The 17,632-nt window shown below is 39.6% G+C and overlaps 1 protein-coding gene across 4 annotated transcripts in view; it reads left to right on the forward strand.

Moving 5' to 3' along the window:
• The window catches only part of plcd3b (phospholipase C, delta 3b), a 95,173-nt gene that overhangs the window by 55,335 nt on the left and 22,206 nt on the right, over positions 1-17,632 (forward strand). For all 4 annotated transcript variants that reach the window (XM_048179463.1, XM_048179465.1, XM_048179462.1 and 1 more), the window contains 5 exons: positions 4,799-4,951; positions 9,920-10,042; positions 14,740-14,887; positions 16,446-16,562; positions 16,649-16,827. In XM_048179463.1, the coding sequence (XP_048035420.1) occupies positions 4,799-4,951; positions 9,920-10,042; positions 14,740-14,887; positions 16,446-16,562; positions 16,649-16,827 (720 nt within the window). The remainder of the gene's footprint in view (positions 1-4,798; positions 4,952-9,919; positions 10,043-14,739; positions 14,888-16,445; positions 16,563-16,648; positions 16,828-17,632) is intronic.

The raw sequence follows: 17,632 nt of genomic DNA on the forward strand, positions 1-17,632 counted from the left end.
GTTATTTTTGACCTTTGACCTTTGGTTAAAAAGGGACCTACTAATTTCTGGGTTATTTCAACCCAGATATTGGGGTTGTTCTTTTGACCCAGAAGTTGGGTTATATTAACTACAATTTTGGGTTATTTTAACCCAAAATTTGGGTCAGGTATTTAACCCAGAAGTTGGGTCAAAAAGAATAACCCATTTTTCTGGGTTGAAATAACCCAGAAATTAGTTGGTCCCTTTTTAACCCAGGATTTGGGTCAAAAATAACCCATTATGGGTTATTTTTGACCCAGGAGTTTTTAGTGTGTGTGGTTGCTGCATTTAGCCGTGTTGAACTGGTTACCAGGTAGCTGGCCCTAGCGGGTCACCCTGGAGACTAGTCCCCAGCAGTATGGGTTCTCTGGTAGACACGCAAAGATTTGCTATCAGATAGCAGGCCTTAGCAGGCCTCTCTGAGGGCGAATCCCCAGCAATGTGGGTAACTGACTATTTATGCTTTGGTCAGCTAAGTTTTGCTATTAGGCAATAGTTTGCAATATTTTGCAATAGTTTTGCTATTAGGTGGATGGCCCTAACATGCCTTCCTGTGTATTAGCAGGTCTCCCTGTGTGCGAGCCCCAGTGCTGCAGGCCTTTGGACAGCTAGCTAGTCTTGCTATCAGGTAGTTGGCCCTAACATGCCTTCCTGTGTATTAGCAGGTCTCCCTGTGTGCGAGCCCCAGTGTTGCAGGCCTTAGACAGCTAGCTATCAGGTAGTTGGCCTTTACAGGCCTCCCTGAGGGCCAGCCCCCATTAAGCCGGGTGCATGGCAGCTAGCAATGACTATTTTTAACCAGTACGTTTGTGGTGTTTGGCCTTAGGGTCCCCCTGGAAGCAAATTCCCCACAGTATGGGTATTTTCTCTGCTAGTTAAGACTCAATACCAGGTAGCTGGCCATTGTAGGCTGCCCTGACGATTGGGTATTGGTCAGCAAGGTCTTATTGTTAAGTGGGTGCCACGAGCTGATGCCCGTGTTCATCTGGAGTAGGAAGGAGTAGTAGAGTGCACGGCCTCCTTAGTGCCTTGAAACACTGTAAATCTTCGGATCGAGCAGATATACTCCCCTTGATTGTGAGGGTCGATAGCGCTTTTGCTGAGTCCTGCTCTCCGGGATGCCCATCTCTAAGGTCCGGTCTGAGTTGGTTATGGGCCTTTCGCAGTCCCACTTTCTGGATGTCTCTTCATGAGACTTTTTGTATTGGAGACTTTGTTTCTGTAGAAACAGACAGGTTGTAGGCAGACTAGGTTACTAGTACAGCTAGGAACCTGGTCAGCCTCCCTGGTGGCATTCAGGGTTGACAAGTGTCCCCTGAGAAGTGACCTCTTTTGGGCCACTAGCCATGCTTCCTTATAGGAACCCCTTCTGTATGAAGTAAAATATTTATGAAAAAAAGGGGCTTGCGCCGAGTGCTTCATGCCCTTTCTAAAATCCATGGGCATGGTAGAATGAGTATAGTCTGTTGGTTCCAGGCCTTTGTGTGACCTTGGCAGGCCTTCATATGTAAAATGAGTGGGTCTGGTGAATGTGCTTGATTCTGACAGTTATTACTGCCATACGTTGGCATGCACACCCCTCAGCATGGCAGCATGGGTATTAGGGATGGGCATTTTTCAAAAATATTGTATTAAAATATTTGAGCTTGTAACAAATGAATATTCAAATATTCGTTTATTTAAAAGACTTTAAACAAGAAAGACATTATTTTTTTATTCATCAAGATTTTGTAACCATTTCTGAAGCTTACGATTAGGCAATATACACAAAAATCTTGCATTATATCTTAAGGTTTTCTTTTAGTTCAAGCATTAAACAATATGTGTAAACAAAACATGTAAAGAACGAAAGCATTTTAGCTCAAGCAGCGAGAACAGGAAAAACGCTAATAAAGCAGACCGCACCAGTTATCGTACAGAACGTACATATACACTCGAGTCAGCATATGGTTATAGTGTTTATATTGTTTCACGTTCATGTTGAGAAAAACAATAACATCCACATTCCCAGGTGAGAAAACATGCTACGCTAACAGACCTTGCTGAAACACAAAGATAATGGTGCACTAAGCAAAGTTTCTAACAGCACTTTGTGTTTTCTGTTCATAAATATGTCTCCCTCAACGAAACTTAAAGGAAGTTTATGTCTCAATATCATTTTGCTATTAGGTATCTTCTCTGCTCACTCGGGGTACAGCTGCGCTTACCTGTCGTGAATGCAGTGATGGACAGCTGTCTTTCCTCATTCGACGGGTGTTTTGATTTCATGTGCTTTCTCATTATGGTGGCAATATTATATATATTATATATAATAACTCGGTTTCATTAACTAATTTGATCAAAAGTAATTCCATTTTGTAAGATAATTTTCATCTAAGTAATTCCAAACTTCACGAGGCAAATGACAACATTGTGATGATCAATACCCACTGCATATAGCTATAACTGCGATTTTTAGTGCTTAGGATATATCATGCATTTACTGCCAGAAAAAAAAAAACATATTAAAATTCGAATTGTATTTTTATTTTTCGAATGTTAATTAGAGATTGAATATTCGTGCACACCCCTAGTGGGTATATCATTCCCTTTCGAAAGGGAACGTCTCAGGTTACGCATGTAACCATGGATCCCTGAGAACAGGGAATGAGATGCTGCATCTCTTAACCATGCCTCGGGGCCTGCCTGCATACAGTCCCTTCAGATGATCTGAAGGTTTTACGTTCATTTGCACGTAACGTCAATGATATCATGTCACCCTGTGGGTAATTAACCTGGTCGGGAGGGATTCAAAGTGTGCGCCCATAGAAGAAAACGCACTCAAAAGTAGGCTGTACGAGAAGAAGGGATGAGGTGATGTCTGTAGGGAGAGCGGGAGGGGAGTGGGACAAGTTCTAAATCAACACTAAATTATGGTAAGACAAAAGGTCTAAACTAACGGAGGCCGATTTAGGTAAATAAATAATAAATAATTTTTATAATAAATAAAAAGGAATAGGGGAAACATGCAAAAAATAAAGGCATGCATGCAGCTATTACTCATATCGTAATAATAGTACACAAATAATAAAATATAGGGCCTATCATTTATGTTATTGCTTGTTATGCTATTACACATTGGGCAACAATATTCATTTTTCTGTCCAATTTACATAACCAGACAGTAAAATGTGATTTTGTAACAGTGTAACTTTTTTTAAACAAACATAATATTGTAAAGTTGTGCAGTTTTTGGGGATTTATGGTATTTTTGTTATTTAGTTGCCTTAATTTGTAATAATTTAAGTATATACAAAAAATTAAAATAACATGAATTTTTAACTAGTCACTAGATGGCTAGAGAATTAATCAGTGGTTCACATTATAAAATCATTATTATAACAGTAAAAATGACTCTTTATCAAATTTTATCACTTTTTGTATTATAAATTTTTTTTTTTTTTGGGGGGGGGGTAGTAGAGAACAGTACAGTCGACTTGTGAATTAAAGTGGGCCACTCTAAGGCATGAAACTCCAGGGCTGAAAATAAGTCCCACTACGGCCTTGGTTAAGTGAACAGTGATGCTGAGAGAATTGTGCTCACGCATTACAATGATGCGCTCTCGACAGGATATAGTCATGTCTGATAGTTGCAATTTATTTTTTATTGGTTAAAATTAATGGAAAATACCTCGTGTTTTTCCGTGGCTGCTCAAGTCCTCGGGATCGGTGCTAATGGTTGTATAAACAAGGCCCAGTTCGACACTGGATTCACAGATCATTTGAAACTGAAAGATGGAGCGGTCACAGCAATAATGATCTTGGTCATGAGTCGGAGCCGCAAGTGGTAAGTAAAACTGCATCAAATGTCTGTTTTGTTGGCATTGTGAATCTAGAATTGTCTTCTCTTCCGGATGTAGTGTTGCCAGAAGTGCAACATTATAGTGTGGGCACTGGGCAACCACCGGGAGAAAAAAAATAATCGGCCAAGTTTGCCAATGCATGTAAATCAATATTTACATAGCATAATATTAGTAAATTTATCTGTCTCACACGTGTCCCGCATTGTCCCGCAAAATCACATCCATTGTCCTGCAACAGATCAATAGCCAGGTGGTCACCCTACCTTCACGAGGAAGGAGAATTACGACCGCAGTGTAGCAAGTGCTCCACGAATGCCGTCTCGGCATCCTCGCGGCCCAGACATGTGAGACAGCAATCGTTTCCATCAGATGAGGACAAGAAATGACCACATCCAGAAACACATGGATGGAAAGGCATCTTTAAAGACACACACCACCTGTGCTTGCTCTTTTAGGGAAAACTGCTCTTTTAAGCTGAAGCGCCTTGGAGATCGCTGCACGCTGTGGCAAAACACTGAATGCACCTTATTGGATTCCAACAAGAGATTTTCTTGAGCTCTTTTAGGTGAATGGAAAAGTGATCACTGAGAGAAACACACAACCACTAGGTTTCAAAGCAAAAATCCAAATGATGGATGCGTGCCACCATCTTATATACCCGTATGTATGGGGGAGGGGGTTTGCATGCAAATTCCACTTTCCACTTCCATTGGACATTTTTCTAAAACTCAGAGGGTATTGGGGCTCCCAAGTGAGACCCCATTTGTCAGTCGACATAACGATATAGTGACTGACAGATTACTGCTATTCTATTCCCCAAAATGTTTAGCATCTTTCCTTTGAAAATAGACCTTGCCTTAAAAAAGCCAAAAGGTAAAATTAAAGAAAACATACATGAATACATATGCATTCATGAACATATGCTTATTTTCTAGACTTCTCCATATCCTCTTATTCTGTCTCTGGAGAACCACTGCTGTGTGGAGCAGCAGACAATCATGGCCCAACAGCTGCGATCAATTCTGGGAGATAAACTGCTCACCACACCTATCAATGACAAGCTGCTTCAGTGGCTACCATCACCAGAGGTAATGCAGTCGACCTTTCCTTAATAGAATTATTCATTAAATGTACTCTAAAACCAGTAAGAGCAGTCTATCTGTGATGTTTTGAATTTTATGCAAAAGTCAATGCTGAAGTTCCTGGACTGTTGTAACAGTTCTCTACGGTTCTTCTATATAGGTTAGCTGTGAGTATATCTGAGCATATGCCTTGTAATTCCCAACACCTCTATCTGTAAGAATACATCAATTTCATAGACAGTAGATGTAAAGATATCCACATCTATTGCCATTTGTCAGTCTCATTTTACATTTAATACCATTAATAATCTAGACATAATGTCAAGATTTAATTATAACATCGGCTAGCAGAGCTACTGTTACCACTGTTGTGTGCTAGCATGAACTTTCAAAGGGTCAGGAGTGGTCTTTTGTTTGTGTATATAACATTGTTAGTTACTAATCTTAGGCTCATTAGCAAGTGCTATTTCTGCTATTATACAGTGGCTACGGAAAGCATTCAGACCCCCTTAAATTTTTCACTCTTTGTTATATTGCAGCCATTTGCTAAATTCATTTAATTCTTTTTTTTCTTCATTAATGTATACACAGCACCCCATATTGACAGAAAAACACAGAATTGTTGATATTTTTGCAGATTTATTAAAAAAGAAAAACTGAAATATCACATGGTCCTAAGTATTCAGACCCTTTGCTGTGACACTCATATATTTAACTCAGGTTCTGTCCATTTCTTCTGATCATCCTTGAGATGGTTTTACACCTTCATTTGAGTCCAGTTGTGTTTGATTATACTGATTGGACTTGATTAGGAAAGCCACACACCTGTCTATATAAGACCTTACATCTCACAGTGCATGTCAGAGCAAATGAGAATCATGAGGTCAAAGGAACTGCCTGAAGAGCTCAGAGACAGAATTGTGGCAAGGCACAGATCTGGCCAAGGTTACAAAAAAATTTCTGCTGCACTTAAGGTTCCTAAGAGCACAGTGGCCTCCATAATCCTTAAATGGAAGATGTTTGGGACGACCAGAACCGTTCCTAGAGCTGGCTGTCCGGCCAAACTGAGCTATTGGGGGAGAAGAGCCTTGGTGAGAGAGATAAAGAAGAACCAAAAGATCACTGTGGCTGAGCTCCAGAGATGCAGTCGGGAGATGGGAGAAAGTTGTAGAAAGTCAACCATCACTGCAGCCCTCCACCAGTGTGGCAGAGTGGCCGGACGGAAGCCTCTCCTAAGTGCAAGACACATGAAAAACACCTGAAGGACTCCGAGATGGTGAGAAATAAGATTCTCTGGTCTGATGAGACCAAGATAGAACTTTTTGGCCTTAATTCTAAGTGGTATGTGTGGAGAAAACCAGGCACTGCTCATCACCTGTCCAATACAGTCCCAACAGTGAAGCATGGTGGTGGCAGCATCATGCTGTGGGGGTGTTTTTCAGCTGCAGGGACAGGACGACTGGTTGCAATCGAGGGAAAGATGAATGCGGCCAAGTACAGGGGTATCCTGGACGAAAACCTTTTCCAGAGTGCTCAGGACCTCAGACTGGGCCTAAGGTTTACCTTCCAACAAGACAATGACCCTAAGCACACAGCTAAAATAACGAAGGAGTGGCTTCACAACAACTCCATGACTGTTCTTGAATGGCCCAGCCAGAGCCCTGACTTAAACCCAATTGAGCATCTCTGGAGAGACCTAAAAATAGCTGTCCACCAACATTTACCATCCAACCTGAAAGAACTGGAGAGGATCTGCAAGGAGGAATGGCAGAGGATCCCCAAATCCAGGTGTGAAAAACTTGTTGCATCTTTCCGAAAAAGACTCATGGCTGTATTAGATCAAAAGGGTGCTTCTACTAAATACTGAGCAAAGGATCTGAATACTTAGGACCATGTGATATTTCAGTTTTTCTTTTTTAATAAATCTGCAAAAATGTCAACAATTCTGTGTTTTTCTGTCAATATGGGGTGTTGTGTGTACATTAATGAGTAAAAAAAATGAACTTAAATGATTTTAGCAAATGGCTGCAATATAACAAAGAGTGAAAAATTAAGGGGGTCTGAATACTTTCCGTACCCACTGTATATCTCTAGTGGTAAAATGCTCAACATCAGGGCTGTAGCTAGGGTATCCGGGGCCCCCAGTGCAGGTTGTTGCTGTGGACCTTTGAAATCCTTTGAAATCGATTGAAATCACGTCCTGGGGGTGTGGGTGTGGATGGGATGGATAGTCCCCCTCGGTTAAAATTGCCGGGCCCCAACCCGAAAGCCTGATGTCACAGTCACCATCTCTCTCACCTTCCCCGAACTCCATTTCCCATCATCCCTCCTTCTGCCCAACTGCTCACGCTCAGCAATCACCTGCACCTGATCAACATCACCTCATCACACAGGCACCATTTAAGCACACACTTCACTCTAGCACTTTGTCTGGTCTCCGTTCATGAGTAAGGACTCACTTCCCTGTTACACTTATCTCTATGTGTTGTGGCTCCATAGTCTTTCCTGATCCTCTGTGTCTCAAGCGTCTCCCTGATCATTTGTGTCTCCAACGTCTCCATTCTCCAGACTCCTTCCATACTCCACTCTCATCACCGAAGTGTGTGCTCAGCTGCTCACATCCACGACCTCCTCAAATCACCTGCAATACAAAGAACTGTCAGTATTTCCATTCATTATTGCATTGCTGCTTTGACTGCTTTACTTACCTGTCTGTTTACTTTACCCATTTCCAATAAACTCTCATATTCATTTCTACATCGTTGTGAGTCTGTGTTCCGTAACAGAAGATCAGTCCTACTAAAAGGAAGATGAGCTGCACTGTAGAAAATGTGTGGGAGTTTGTGGGACAGATCACGGCGGCGGTGCAATCCAGCCGCGATCTGTTTATCTATACCACAAAAATTCTGCATTTTCTTTCAGACCAGCTTCTTGGAAGATGAGACCATAAAGGCGTTGTACAGGATTGGGGCCGACTATGTCGACCCCCGGGAACTCCCCGATCTTGCTGGATTGGACTGGAGAGAGGCAGTCTCCATATGTTGGGAGAGCTTTGTTCCTTCGTATGCTTTCCAGCCAGCCCAAGAGCCTCATCTTAAGATGGCCGCCAGTCAGAACTCCCGTCCCAAGATGGCTGGTATCCCAGAGCCTCATTCTAGGGCTGGGCGATATATCGCATCCGATTGTCACGCGCATTTCGTCAGTAAAGCCGGTTCCCTGATTACCGCTAAATCGCCATCACCTGCTTTCAAATGGAGCGCCATTTAATAGACAGAACCGCAGATCACTGACAAGCTACACAATATCACGTTCATTATCGCAGATGAATCGCCTTCGATAATGAACGCGATATTGCGTAGCTTGTCAGTGAACTACGATTCTGTCTATTAAATGCCGCTCCATTTGAAAGCAGGTGATGGCGATTTAGCGGTAATCAGGGAACCGGCTTTACTGATGAAATGCGCGTGACAATCGCATGTGATATATCGCCCAGCCCTTCCTCATTCCAAGACGGCCTCCATCCCAGATCCCAAGATGGCCGCTACTCCGGAGCCTCGTCCCAAGATGGCCGCTACTCCTGAGCCTCGTCCCAAGATGGCTGCCACTCCAGGATCTCGTTCCAAGATGGCTGCCATGTCTGAGCCCTCAGCCAAGATGGCCGCCACACCTGACCCCTAAGCCAAGAAGCCCGCCACACCTGAGCCCTCAACCAAAATGGCCACCATGCATGAGCCCTCAACCATAATGGTCACCATACTTGTGCCTGTCTGGAGCCCAGAGATGGCTCCAGCCCCTAGGTATGCTCCAGTGTCTACTCCAGCCCCAGAATCCACTCCAGCCCGAATCTGCTTCAGTCCCTGAGTCTGCTCCAGAGTCTGCTCCAGAGTCTGCTCCAGAGTCTGCTCCAGAGTCTGCTCCAGAGTCTGCTCCAGAGTCCGCTCCAGTGCCTGAGTCTGCTCCAGAGTCCGCTCCAGTCCCTGAGTCTGCTCCAGAGTCCGCTCCAGTCCCTGAGTCTGCTCCAGAGTCCGCTCCAGTCCCTGAGTCTGCTCCAGAGTCCGCTCCAGTCCCTGAGTCTGCTCCAGAGTCCGCTCCAGTCCCTGAATCTGCTCCAGAGTCCGCTCCAGCCCACAAGCCCACTCCAGAGTCCGCTCCAGTCCAGAAACCCATAGCTCCTCCCAAGATAATTTTTTTTGGGGGGGTGCATATGCCCGTGGCCATTGTGGCCGAGCCTGGGGTCCAGGGCAAGGCCACAGAGGCCCCACCGCCATGGTCGCCTGAGTTGCCAGCTCCGCCCTGGTCACCTAAGTTTCCGGCTCCGCTCTGGCGTCCCAAGCTCCTGGCTCCGCACTGGAGGCTTCATACCTACCTGCACTGCCACCCTCCTGTCAAGACTCCAAGATGCCCGCCCTGCCTCCCCGGTTGTATCGAGGCTCTGACTCACTTCCCTGCTACATTTACCTCTGTGTTGTGGCTCCATCATCTCTTCTAATTCTCTGTGTCTCCAGTGTCACCCTGATCATCAGTGTCTCCAACGTCTCCATTCTCCAGACTCCTTCCATACTCCACTCTCATCACCGAAGTGTGTGCTTGGCTGCTCACATCCACGACCTCCTCAAATCACCTGCAATATAAAGAACTGTCAGTATTTCCATTCATTATTGCATTGCTGCTTTGACTGCTACCTGCCTGTTTACTTTAACTGTCATATCCAATAAACTCTCATATTCATTTCTACATCGTTGTGAGTCTGTGTTCTGTAACACCAGGGGCCCTGAGAATCGTCAGCACCTTTCTCCCCTCTAGCGATAGCCATGCTTAACACTGACCAACTGAAATAATATTATAATGCTAAAATTTAGATATGTGTGGTGATAGATAAAAAAAGATTGACATATATATATATATATATATATATATATATATATATATATATATATTTTTTTTTTTTTTTTTTTTTTTTTTTTTTTATGGCAGGACCTAAAAGGGAAGATCTTGATAAAAGCAAAGAAGATAAAAGTGAAGCAGGACAGCTCCAGCTCTGACTCAAGTTCCTCAGACGATGAATCTAAAGCTGAAAGCAAACCTAAAGCATGGAAGGTCTGTATTTTCTGAAGCATCACCCACAGATGTCTTAAAATGATCTAAATATAATGTATATAATGTAACATAAAACAATAACATAATATAATGGTTATTTCCATTCTGTTTTGTAGTGTTACAAAACACAGAATGTTACTAGTTACTAGTAGTTTGCTGTTTGCCACTTGTTTTTTTTTTGTTGTTTTTTTTTACATGTATACATGTTTATATTTGTATATATATATATAGTGTTTATATATGTACACTACTTTACCTTCAAAAGTTGGAGGCTAGTAAGACTTTTTAATGTTTTTGAAAAGTCTCTTATGCTCACCAAGGCTGCATTTAGTTTATCAAAATACAGTAAAAAAGTAATATTGTGAAATATTATTACAATTTAAAATAGCTGTTTTCTATTTTAATATATTCATGGTATGGCAAAGCTGCATATTCAGTAGCCCATACTCTTCAGCCCATACTCTTCAGTCTTCAGTGTCACATGATCCTTCAGAAATCATTCTGATATGGTGCTCAAGAAATATTTCTTATTATTATCAATGTTGAAAATAGGGTCCAGTTGCAAAAGCCACTATGTGACGACTGTCTTAAGAATGAGTTTGGCCAACTAGTAGTTAGATAAGAAATAATCCGTCTTACTTTTCCAATTCAAATTAGACCGCTCTACCCTTTTATGTAACTGACTTAAAGTTAGGACTAGTCTTGAAGAAAGAAATTAGACGACTAAGGTTTAAATGGGTTATATAATGGTACATGCACTTTTACAAGTTGATTGTACTGAAATGTGTGTTGGCAGTGCCTGTACACAACCATCCTATAATGATAAAAATCCATCCAGTGTTTTTTTTTTTTTTTTTTTTTTTTTTATTTATATATATATATATATATATATATATATACATATATAATCTCCTTATATATTTTCACCTGTGTCAAATCGAGCCGTCTGACCATGTGATGTCACACGGTAGGACACCCTTCCCACGATTGTTAATTGACAGCAGCGTTTCAACACAGACCCGCCCTGAGCGAGCTGTCATCATAGTCCACCATTGTTGATACACTGGAGCAGAATGGCGTCTAAGCGATTGTGGTGTTCTGTTCTTGGGTGTAATAATGAACACAGCAGTCATTTTTAATGTTCCTAAATCCGAACCGCTGAAGACGCAGTGACTGAGTTTTGCTTTCGAAGGGAATATTCCCCCCAACTAACGTCAATGCTTTCATGTTTGCGCGAATCATTTCTCACCAGACTGCTTTATAAATGAGGGTCAGTATAAAGCGGTTTTGCTAAGAAGCTGCTCCATGAAAAAAAGGATTGGTACCAAGCAGGGGCGTAGTTTGTGGGGGGGATGGGGGGGAGGTAACCCCCCCAATATTCAAATACTTCAGTTACAACCCCCCCAATATTTCAACATGGAAATCACAGTAGATCAAATGAAAAATATGTAGAATTCATTTATTTTGTAACAATAATTTTGTTTCTATTCAAATATGAGTTTGTCATAATAAATTAGACAAAAATATTCTCCCCCTCCATTGAACCGATTGGTAACGCCCAACCAATGCGCGTCGCTCTTTCACCAGAACAACGCGAGTAGTGCTGTACTGTTTGAATGAGAGAGTGTGGGTAGCACCAAAAATGAAGAGAACCGCTGCCCAGCCAACTATATTAAACCGCTGGTCCATTAAAAAGAATAAAGCATGTACTGAGAAGGAGGTATGAGAATGTTGTGTAATACACTCATATTTTAGCTAGCTAATCCATTGCAATGTAGCCATAACTATCAGTGTAACTGTAACCAGTTACCAAAACAGCCGTGTGTTTTGTTAGTTCATTTTTCAATAGTGTCTGTAATGATCAATGACAAAAGTATTCACATCGGTGTTTGTTTTCTTCCTTAATTAATCTGACTTTTGAACGAATTAGCTGAATGAACGATTTAAGTGACTCACTCAATAAAACAGCGAATCGCTGCCGCCTACTGGCGGTTTCAATATTTAACATAATTTCTTTCTTTTTAGAATCACTGTTATGTTAGAATTTGATGAATGATTATACATAAATTTCATAAAGATATGAGGGATAGATAGATAGATAGATACCATAGATAGATAGATAGATAGATAGATAGATAGATAGATAGATAATCCAATAACGCTACACATAAAACAGATTATTATTTTTTAATAATAAAAAAAAAAAAACAGGCAGCATACGTTCAACCCCCCCAATGTTGAAACCAAATCTACGCCCAACTATTCGTGTTCCTGCTGCACCTGCAGAAGAAGTGAGTGTAACGTTTTATTAACCTTTATATTAATCTTTGCAAATTGCTTGCACGCTTCACGATGAATGCGGCTAAAGTTTACACTCAGGGTACATTACGGCATGCTTTCTATGTACAACACTCTCAATATAATTCATAATCCCACGTTTATAATGAACAAGGCATTATGGTTATTGTGTTATTACAAACTGTGTACGCAAGTGGTAAAGTTAACATGGTAACACTACACTAAGCTTACTTTTGTAGATGGTTTATAACGGTGTCTGTTACTGATTAAGAAGTAATGTAAAAAAAAAATCGTGTTGTAACAGTTATTACTGCATGAAGATGAATGGTAACACAATACCTGCAAAATACTGTTACATCCTGCAAATGGATATGATTATAAATACTCTAATTGATGTTTTTCAATATTACGCCGGAATAAGTTATGTTATCTGATCACTTATTATGTCAATGAACGTATACATCAGTAAACACATAGCATTCATGTCTCACTATGCTACCCTGCCAGTACATACAAAGATAGATCAAAGTGACATTACGTTAACCAACCACTCAGAAACGTCCTGTTCGAGCGTTAATTGTCAAACTTCGTCGGGGCCGTTATCTTGTTCCGGGTCCGACTCCAGTTCAAATTGATACGGTTGCACAGACGTGTCCTCAGACACTCCCGCTGCTGTTCTTTCTCCAAAATATACCCTCAGCTGTTGTCAAGGCAACACTCCACATCTTGTGTCAAAACGCCCCACAGAACAGAGGGGCAGGGTGAGCAAAGCTCATTATCATTTAAAGACACATGCACTGAAATGGATTGCTGACAACAGAGCTGTTTTTGACCAGGGGCCCGTTTCAGAAAGAAGGTTAAGTGAAAACTCTGAGTATGTTAACCCTGAAATGAGGGAAACTCTGGGTTTTCTGTTTCAGAATGGGAGGTATGTCAAACCTGAGAAAGCAGGTTAAGTCAAGCCCGTTTCTGAAAGAGAGGTAACTTCTACTCAGAGTCAGTTACCATAGTAACTTACTCTGTGAACCTAACCTGGTCGGGAGCAGGTTTTCTTCGGTAAACCCAGAGTTTCCTTCGGTCTCCTCCCCTTTTTTAAAGTGCAAGTGATGTTTAAATAGTTCATTCATGCTGCAAAAATGCTTTTCGTACTGAAATTTTTTATTAAATACAAATTTAAGTAGCTCTACCTCCCAATGTCAGACTAGGTTAAAATTGTTGCATTCTCTTGTGGCTGCAGTGGTGTAGGCAGTAGTGTGATGGGTGCGGAGAACTAACTTGTGATGCGATTGACTGGGTTCGAATCTACCTTCTGCCGAGCTCGCTATTCTCCCTTTTCCCATCACATTAGAAAGGCATTTATTTTCAATAAAAATTAAGAAAATATTCTAAAAGTGGAAGTAAATTGCCCAACGAGTGTTTAATAATGATAAAATCATTTACACTCTTATTATTGCATCGAGTTAAATTATTATTTATTTCTTCTTTTTTTGCATGTGGGATACCATGAAAATGAATATTAGTTCAATAATTTACGACAATAACACTCTACCAGTTTTCACCTTTGATATTATAACAGTGATAAGAATTAAACTTGCATTGACTCAGAAGTATCCGGACGTCCTTTTGTCATGTGCTGTTGCCATGGTGAATCATAATATCGGCGCTCCATTGATGATGGCTTTTCATAGTTGTGGTGTACGCGCTTAACTCAGAGTCAACCTACTCGGAGTCGACTGAACTAACTGAATTCAGCTGTTCTGAAACAGAAAACTCAGAGTTTCCCATCTCAGAGTAAGTCAACTCAGAGTTCAAGTTTTAACTCAGAGTTGGTTGAACCTCCATATTGAAACGGGCCCCAGGTAAAATGAGTGTTTTCTTACAATAATAATGAGAATTTTTAATTAAAGTATATTACAAACTTTTCATTTAGACCCTAAAGAATCATATTAACTTGTACAAAAATGGCATTATATGACCCCTTTAAGACTAGTCTAAGCAGTTTGTGCAACAGGCCATCCAGTGCTGCTTAATATTTTTGTAGAAACCATGATACATTTTTTCCAGGATTCTTTGATGAATAGAAAGTTCAAAATAACAGCATTTATTTGAAATAGAAATATTTTGTAACAATGTAAAAGTCTTTACTGTCCCTTTTTATTTAGTGCAGTCTTGCTGAATAAAAGTATTAATTTCTTTAAAAAAAAATCTTACTGACCCCAAACTCTTGAACTGTACATATGTTTGTATACATGTAAGGGTAGGTGTATCTTGCTCATATCACTACTCATTTCATATGATACCTTTTGTTTTTATTTTACTAATTTAATTACTTTTTTGCAGCCTGGCAGTTTGACAATTTTATTTGAGTACAAATTTTGCTTTTGCTTTTTTATCTAAAGGACTGTAAGTTGAGTCCAGATCTGTCTGATCTGGTGGTGTACACCTGCAGTGTTGCCTTCAAAGGATTTGATCCATCTGCTAAGAAACCTCCCAATGAGATGTCCTCTTTCTCTGAGAGTGATGCATTAAAACTAATCAAAGAATCAGGTACTATATATAATATTGTGTTTATTAATATTCAGTGGTTGAAACGGCATCTTAATTATTTTTTTAATAAAATAGCTGAAATGTTATATATTTACACACAGTTAAATATTTTTTTTATTTTTATTTTTGCATAATTTGACAAAATTATAGCTTAACTGGAAATGACAGAAATTATTCTAACAATTCTAACACAAGTGTTATTTGCAGATATTTTTGGTTTTCTTCACACGACATCTCATATCATATATATATATATATACAGTTGAGCTCAAAAGTTTACATACCCCTTGCAGAATATGCAAAAATGTTAACAAAATAAGATCATTTGAATTGATCATTTGAACAAAATAAGAAGGATCATGAAAATTGCATGCTATTTTTTATTTACTACTGTCCTAAATAAAGTATTTCACATAACAGATGTTTACATAAAGTCCACAAGAAAAAAATAAAATTGCTGAATTTATAAAATGACCCAGTTCAAAAGTTTAAATACCCTTGATTCTTAATACTCTGTGTGGTTACCTGGATGATCCACAACTTTTTTTTTTTTTTTTTGCGATGGTTGTTCATGAATCCCTTGTTTGTCCTGAGCAGTTAAACCAAGCTCTGTTCTTCAGAAAAATCCTTCAGGTCCTGCATAATCTTTGATTTTCCAGCATCTTCTGCATATTTGAACCCTTTCCAGAAGTTGACTGTATGACTTTGAGATCCATCTTTTCACATTGAGGACAACTGAGGGACACAAACACAACTATTAAAAAAGGTTCAAACATTCACTGATGCTCCAGAAGGAAACACGATACATTAAGAGCCGGGAATGTAAACTTTTTGAATTGGATGAACAGGGTAAATTATACTTTTTTCTCTTCTGGTAAACATGCAAGAATCTACTGTTGCTTCCAAAGGGCAGTACTAAATGAAAAAATATGATCTTTAAACAAAATAAGAAAAACTTGCACATCATCTTCTTATTCAAAAGTTTTCACCTCCTGGCTCTTAATGCATCGTGTTTCCTTCTGGACCATCAATGAATATTTGAACCTTTTGTAATAGTTGTGTTTGAGTCCCTCAATTGTCCTCAGTGTGAAAAGATGGATCTCAAAATCATATGGTCACTGCTGGAAAGGGTTCAAATATGCAAAAGATGCTGGAAAATCAAAGAATTTGCATGACTTGGAGAATTTTTCTGAAGAACAGAGCTCAGTTTAACTCTTCAGAACAAACAAGGGACTCATCAACAACCATCACAAAACAAACAACTAGTCGTAAATCATTTTAGGTATCCACACATAGTATTAAGAATCAAAAGTATTTAAACTCTTGAACTGGGTCATTTTTATAAATTCAGCTATTTTTTTTTTATCTTGTGGACTTTTAAATACTTTTTTTCAGGACAGTACTAAATAAAAAATAACATGCAATTTTCATGATCCTTCTTATTTTGTTCAAATGATTAACATTTTTGCATATTCTGCAAGGGGTATGTAAACTTTTGAGCTCAACTGTATATTTTCTTGTTTGTTTGCTAGGGTTCTAAATTTCTCTCTTTTCATAGGCAAGCTGTTTGTATGTCACAACACATTGCAGTTGAGTAGGATCTATCCATCTGGTCAGCGGGTGCAATCCTCCAACTACAATCCTCAAGACATGTGGAATGCTGGTTGTCAGATGGGTAAACATTTAATCTAAGAAAATGTGAAGACTGCACATTTTAAAAGTCCACATTTATAAACAACTGACAGAAAAATTATTTTGCAGTGGCATTAAACTTTCAAACCCAATGTGAAGAGATGGATCTAAACAGAGGCCGTTTTTTACCAAATGGCCGCTGTGGCTATGTGCTAAAACCAAGCTTTATGTGCCAGCCTGATTCAGAGTTTAACCCGGAAAACACTGGGGGAGGCCCTGGCCACAACCCAACCCTGCTTACTATCAAGGTAAGGTGATGAACAGAGAGATCTTTATGAAAACAAAACTTCTGTAGAGAAGAATTTGCCTGTCTATTTCCTGCTAGAAAACAAATTAAAATGCTCGAGATGACACTACATGATGTGTCATATGTACATGACATTTGACTTCCAAATATGTCTGGTAAAAATTAATGTATCATAATGAAATATGATTGAATGGGTGAATTCAATATAATGGTAGTACATCGCTGTTCACTTTAAACAAAAAACTTTTTACACGTTTTTGTTAAACATTTATTTGAGTGTTGCTTATTAAATAAATTTCCTTAACTAATTGATTAAATAAGTGCTATTTTCATTTTTCCGAAAATTTTAATTAAGGTGTTTAGGTAAAAAATAATGAAATTGATTTTAAAAAAGTCTAAGATGAATGCAATACTAATTAAAAACATGTTTGTGACGGAGACGTGGTAGTTTTTTGTTGTTCTTGTACTGTACCTGTTCTTCTGTGGTTTAAAAAAAAAAACACTGAACGGAAGTAGCCTAATCTTAATATTGAGCAGCCGCAGCTCGTTTGTAAGGGCAAAAATATTCATCCAAATATATAGACCTCTACACTGATGTGACGATTTGCACAGTTATTAATCAATTTATGGGTGGAATATGAATATCATAATTCATAAGGTTTTATGAACTATTTTTTATGCACATACCGACCCAAGGGGGAATTAACCATATATGGTGAATTAACTATAACGAATTATAATCAATCACATATGATTAGTTCTGTTTTAATAATTATGTAGAGAACTATCGGTCCGTCCAGCAAACC

This window comes from Megalobrama amblycephala, unplaced genomic scaffold (genome assembly GCF_018812025.1).
Source record: "Megalobrama amblycephala isolate DHTTF-2021 unplaced genomic scaffold, ASM1881202v1 scaffold201, whole genome shotgun sequence".
NCBI lineage: Eukaryota > Metazoa > Chordata > Actinopteri > Cypriniformes > Xenocyprididae > Megalobrama > Megalobrama amblycephala.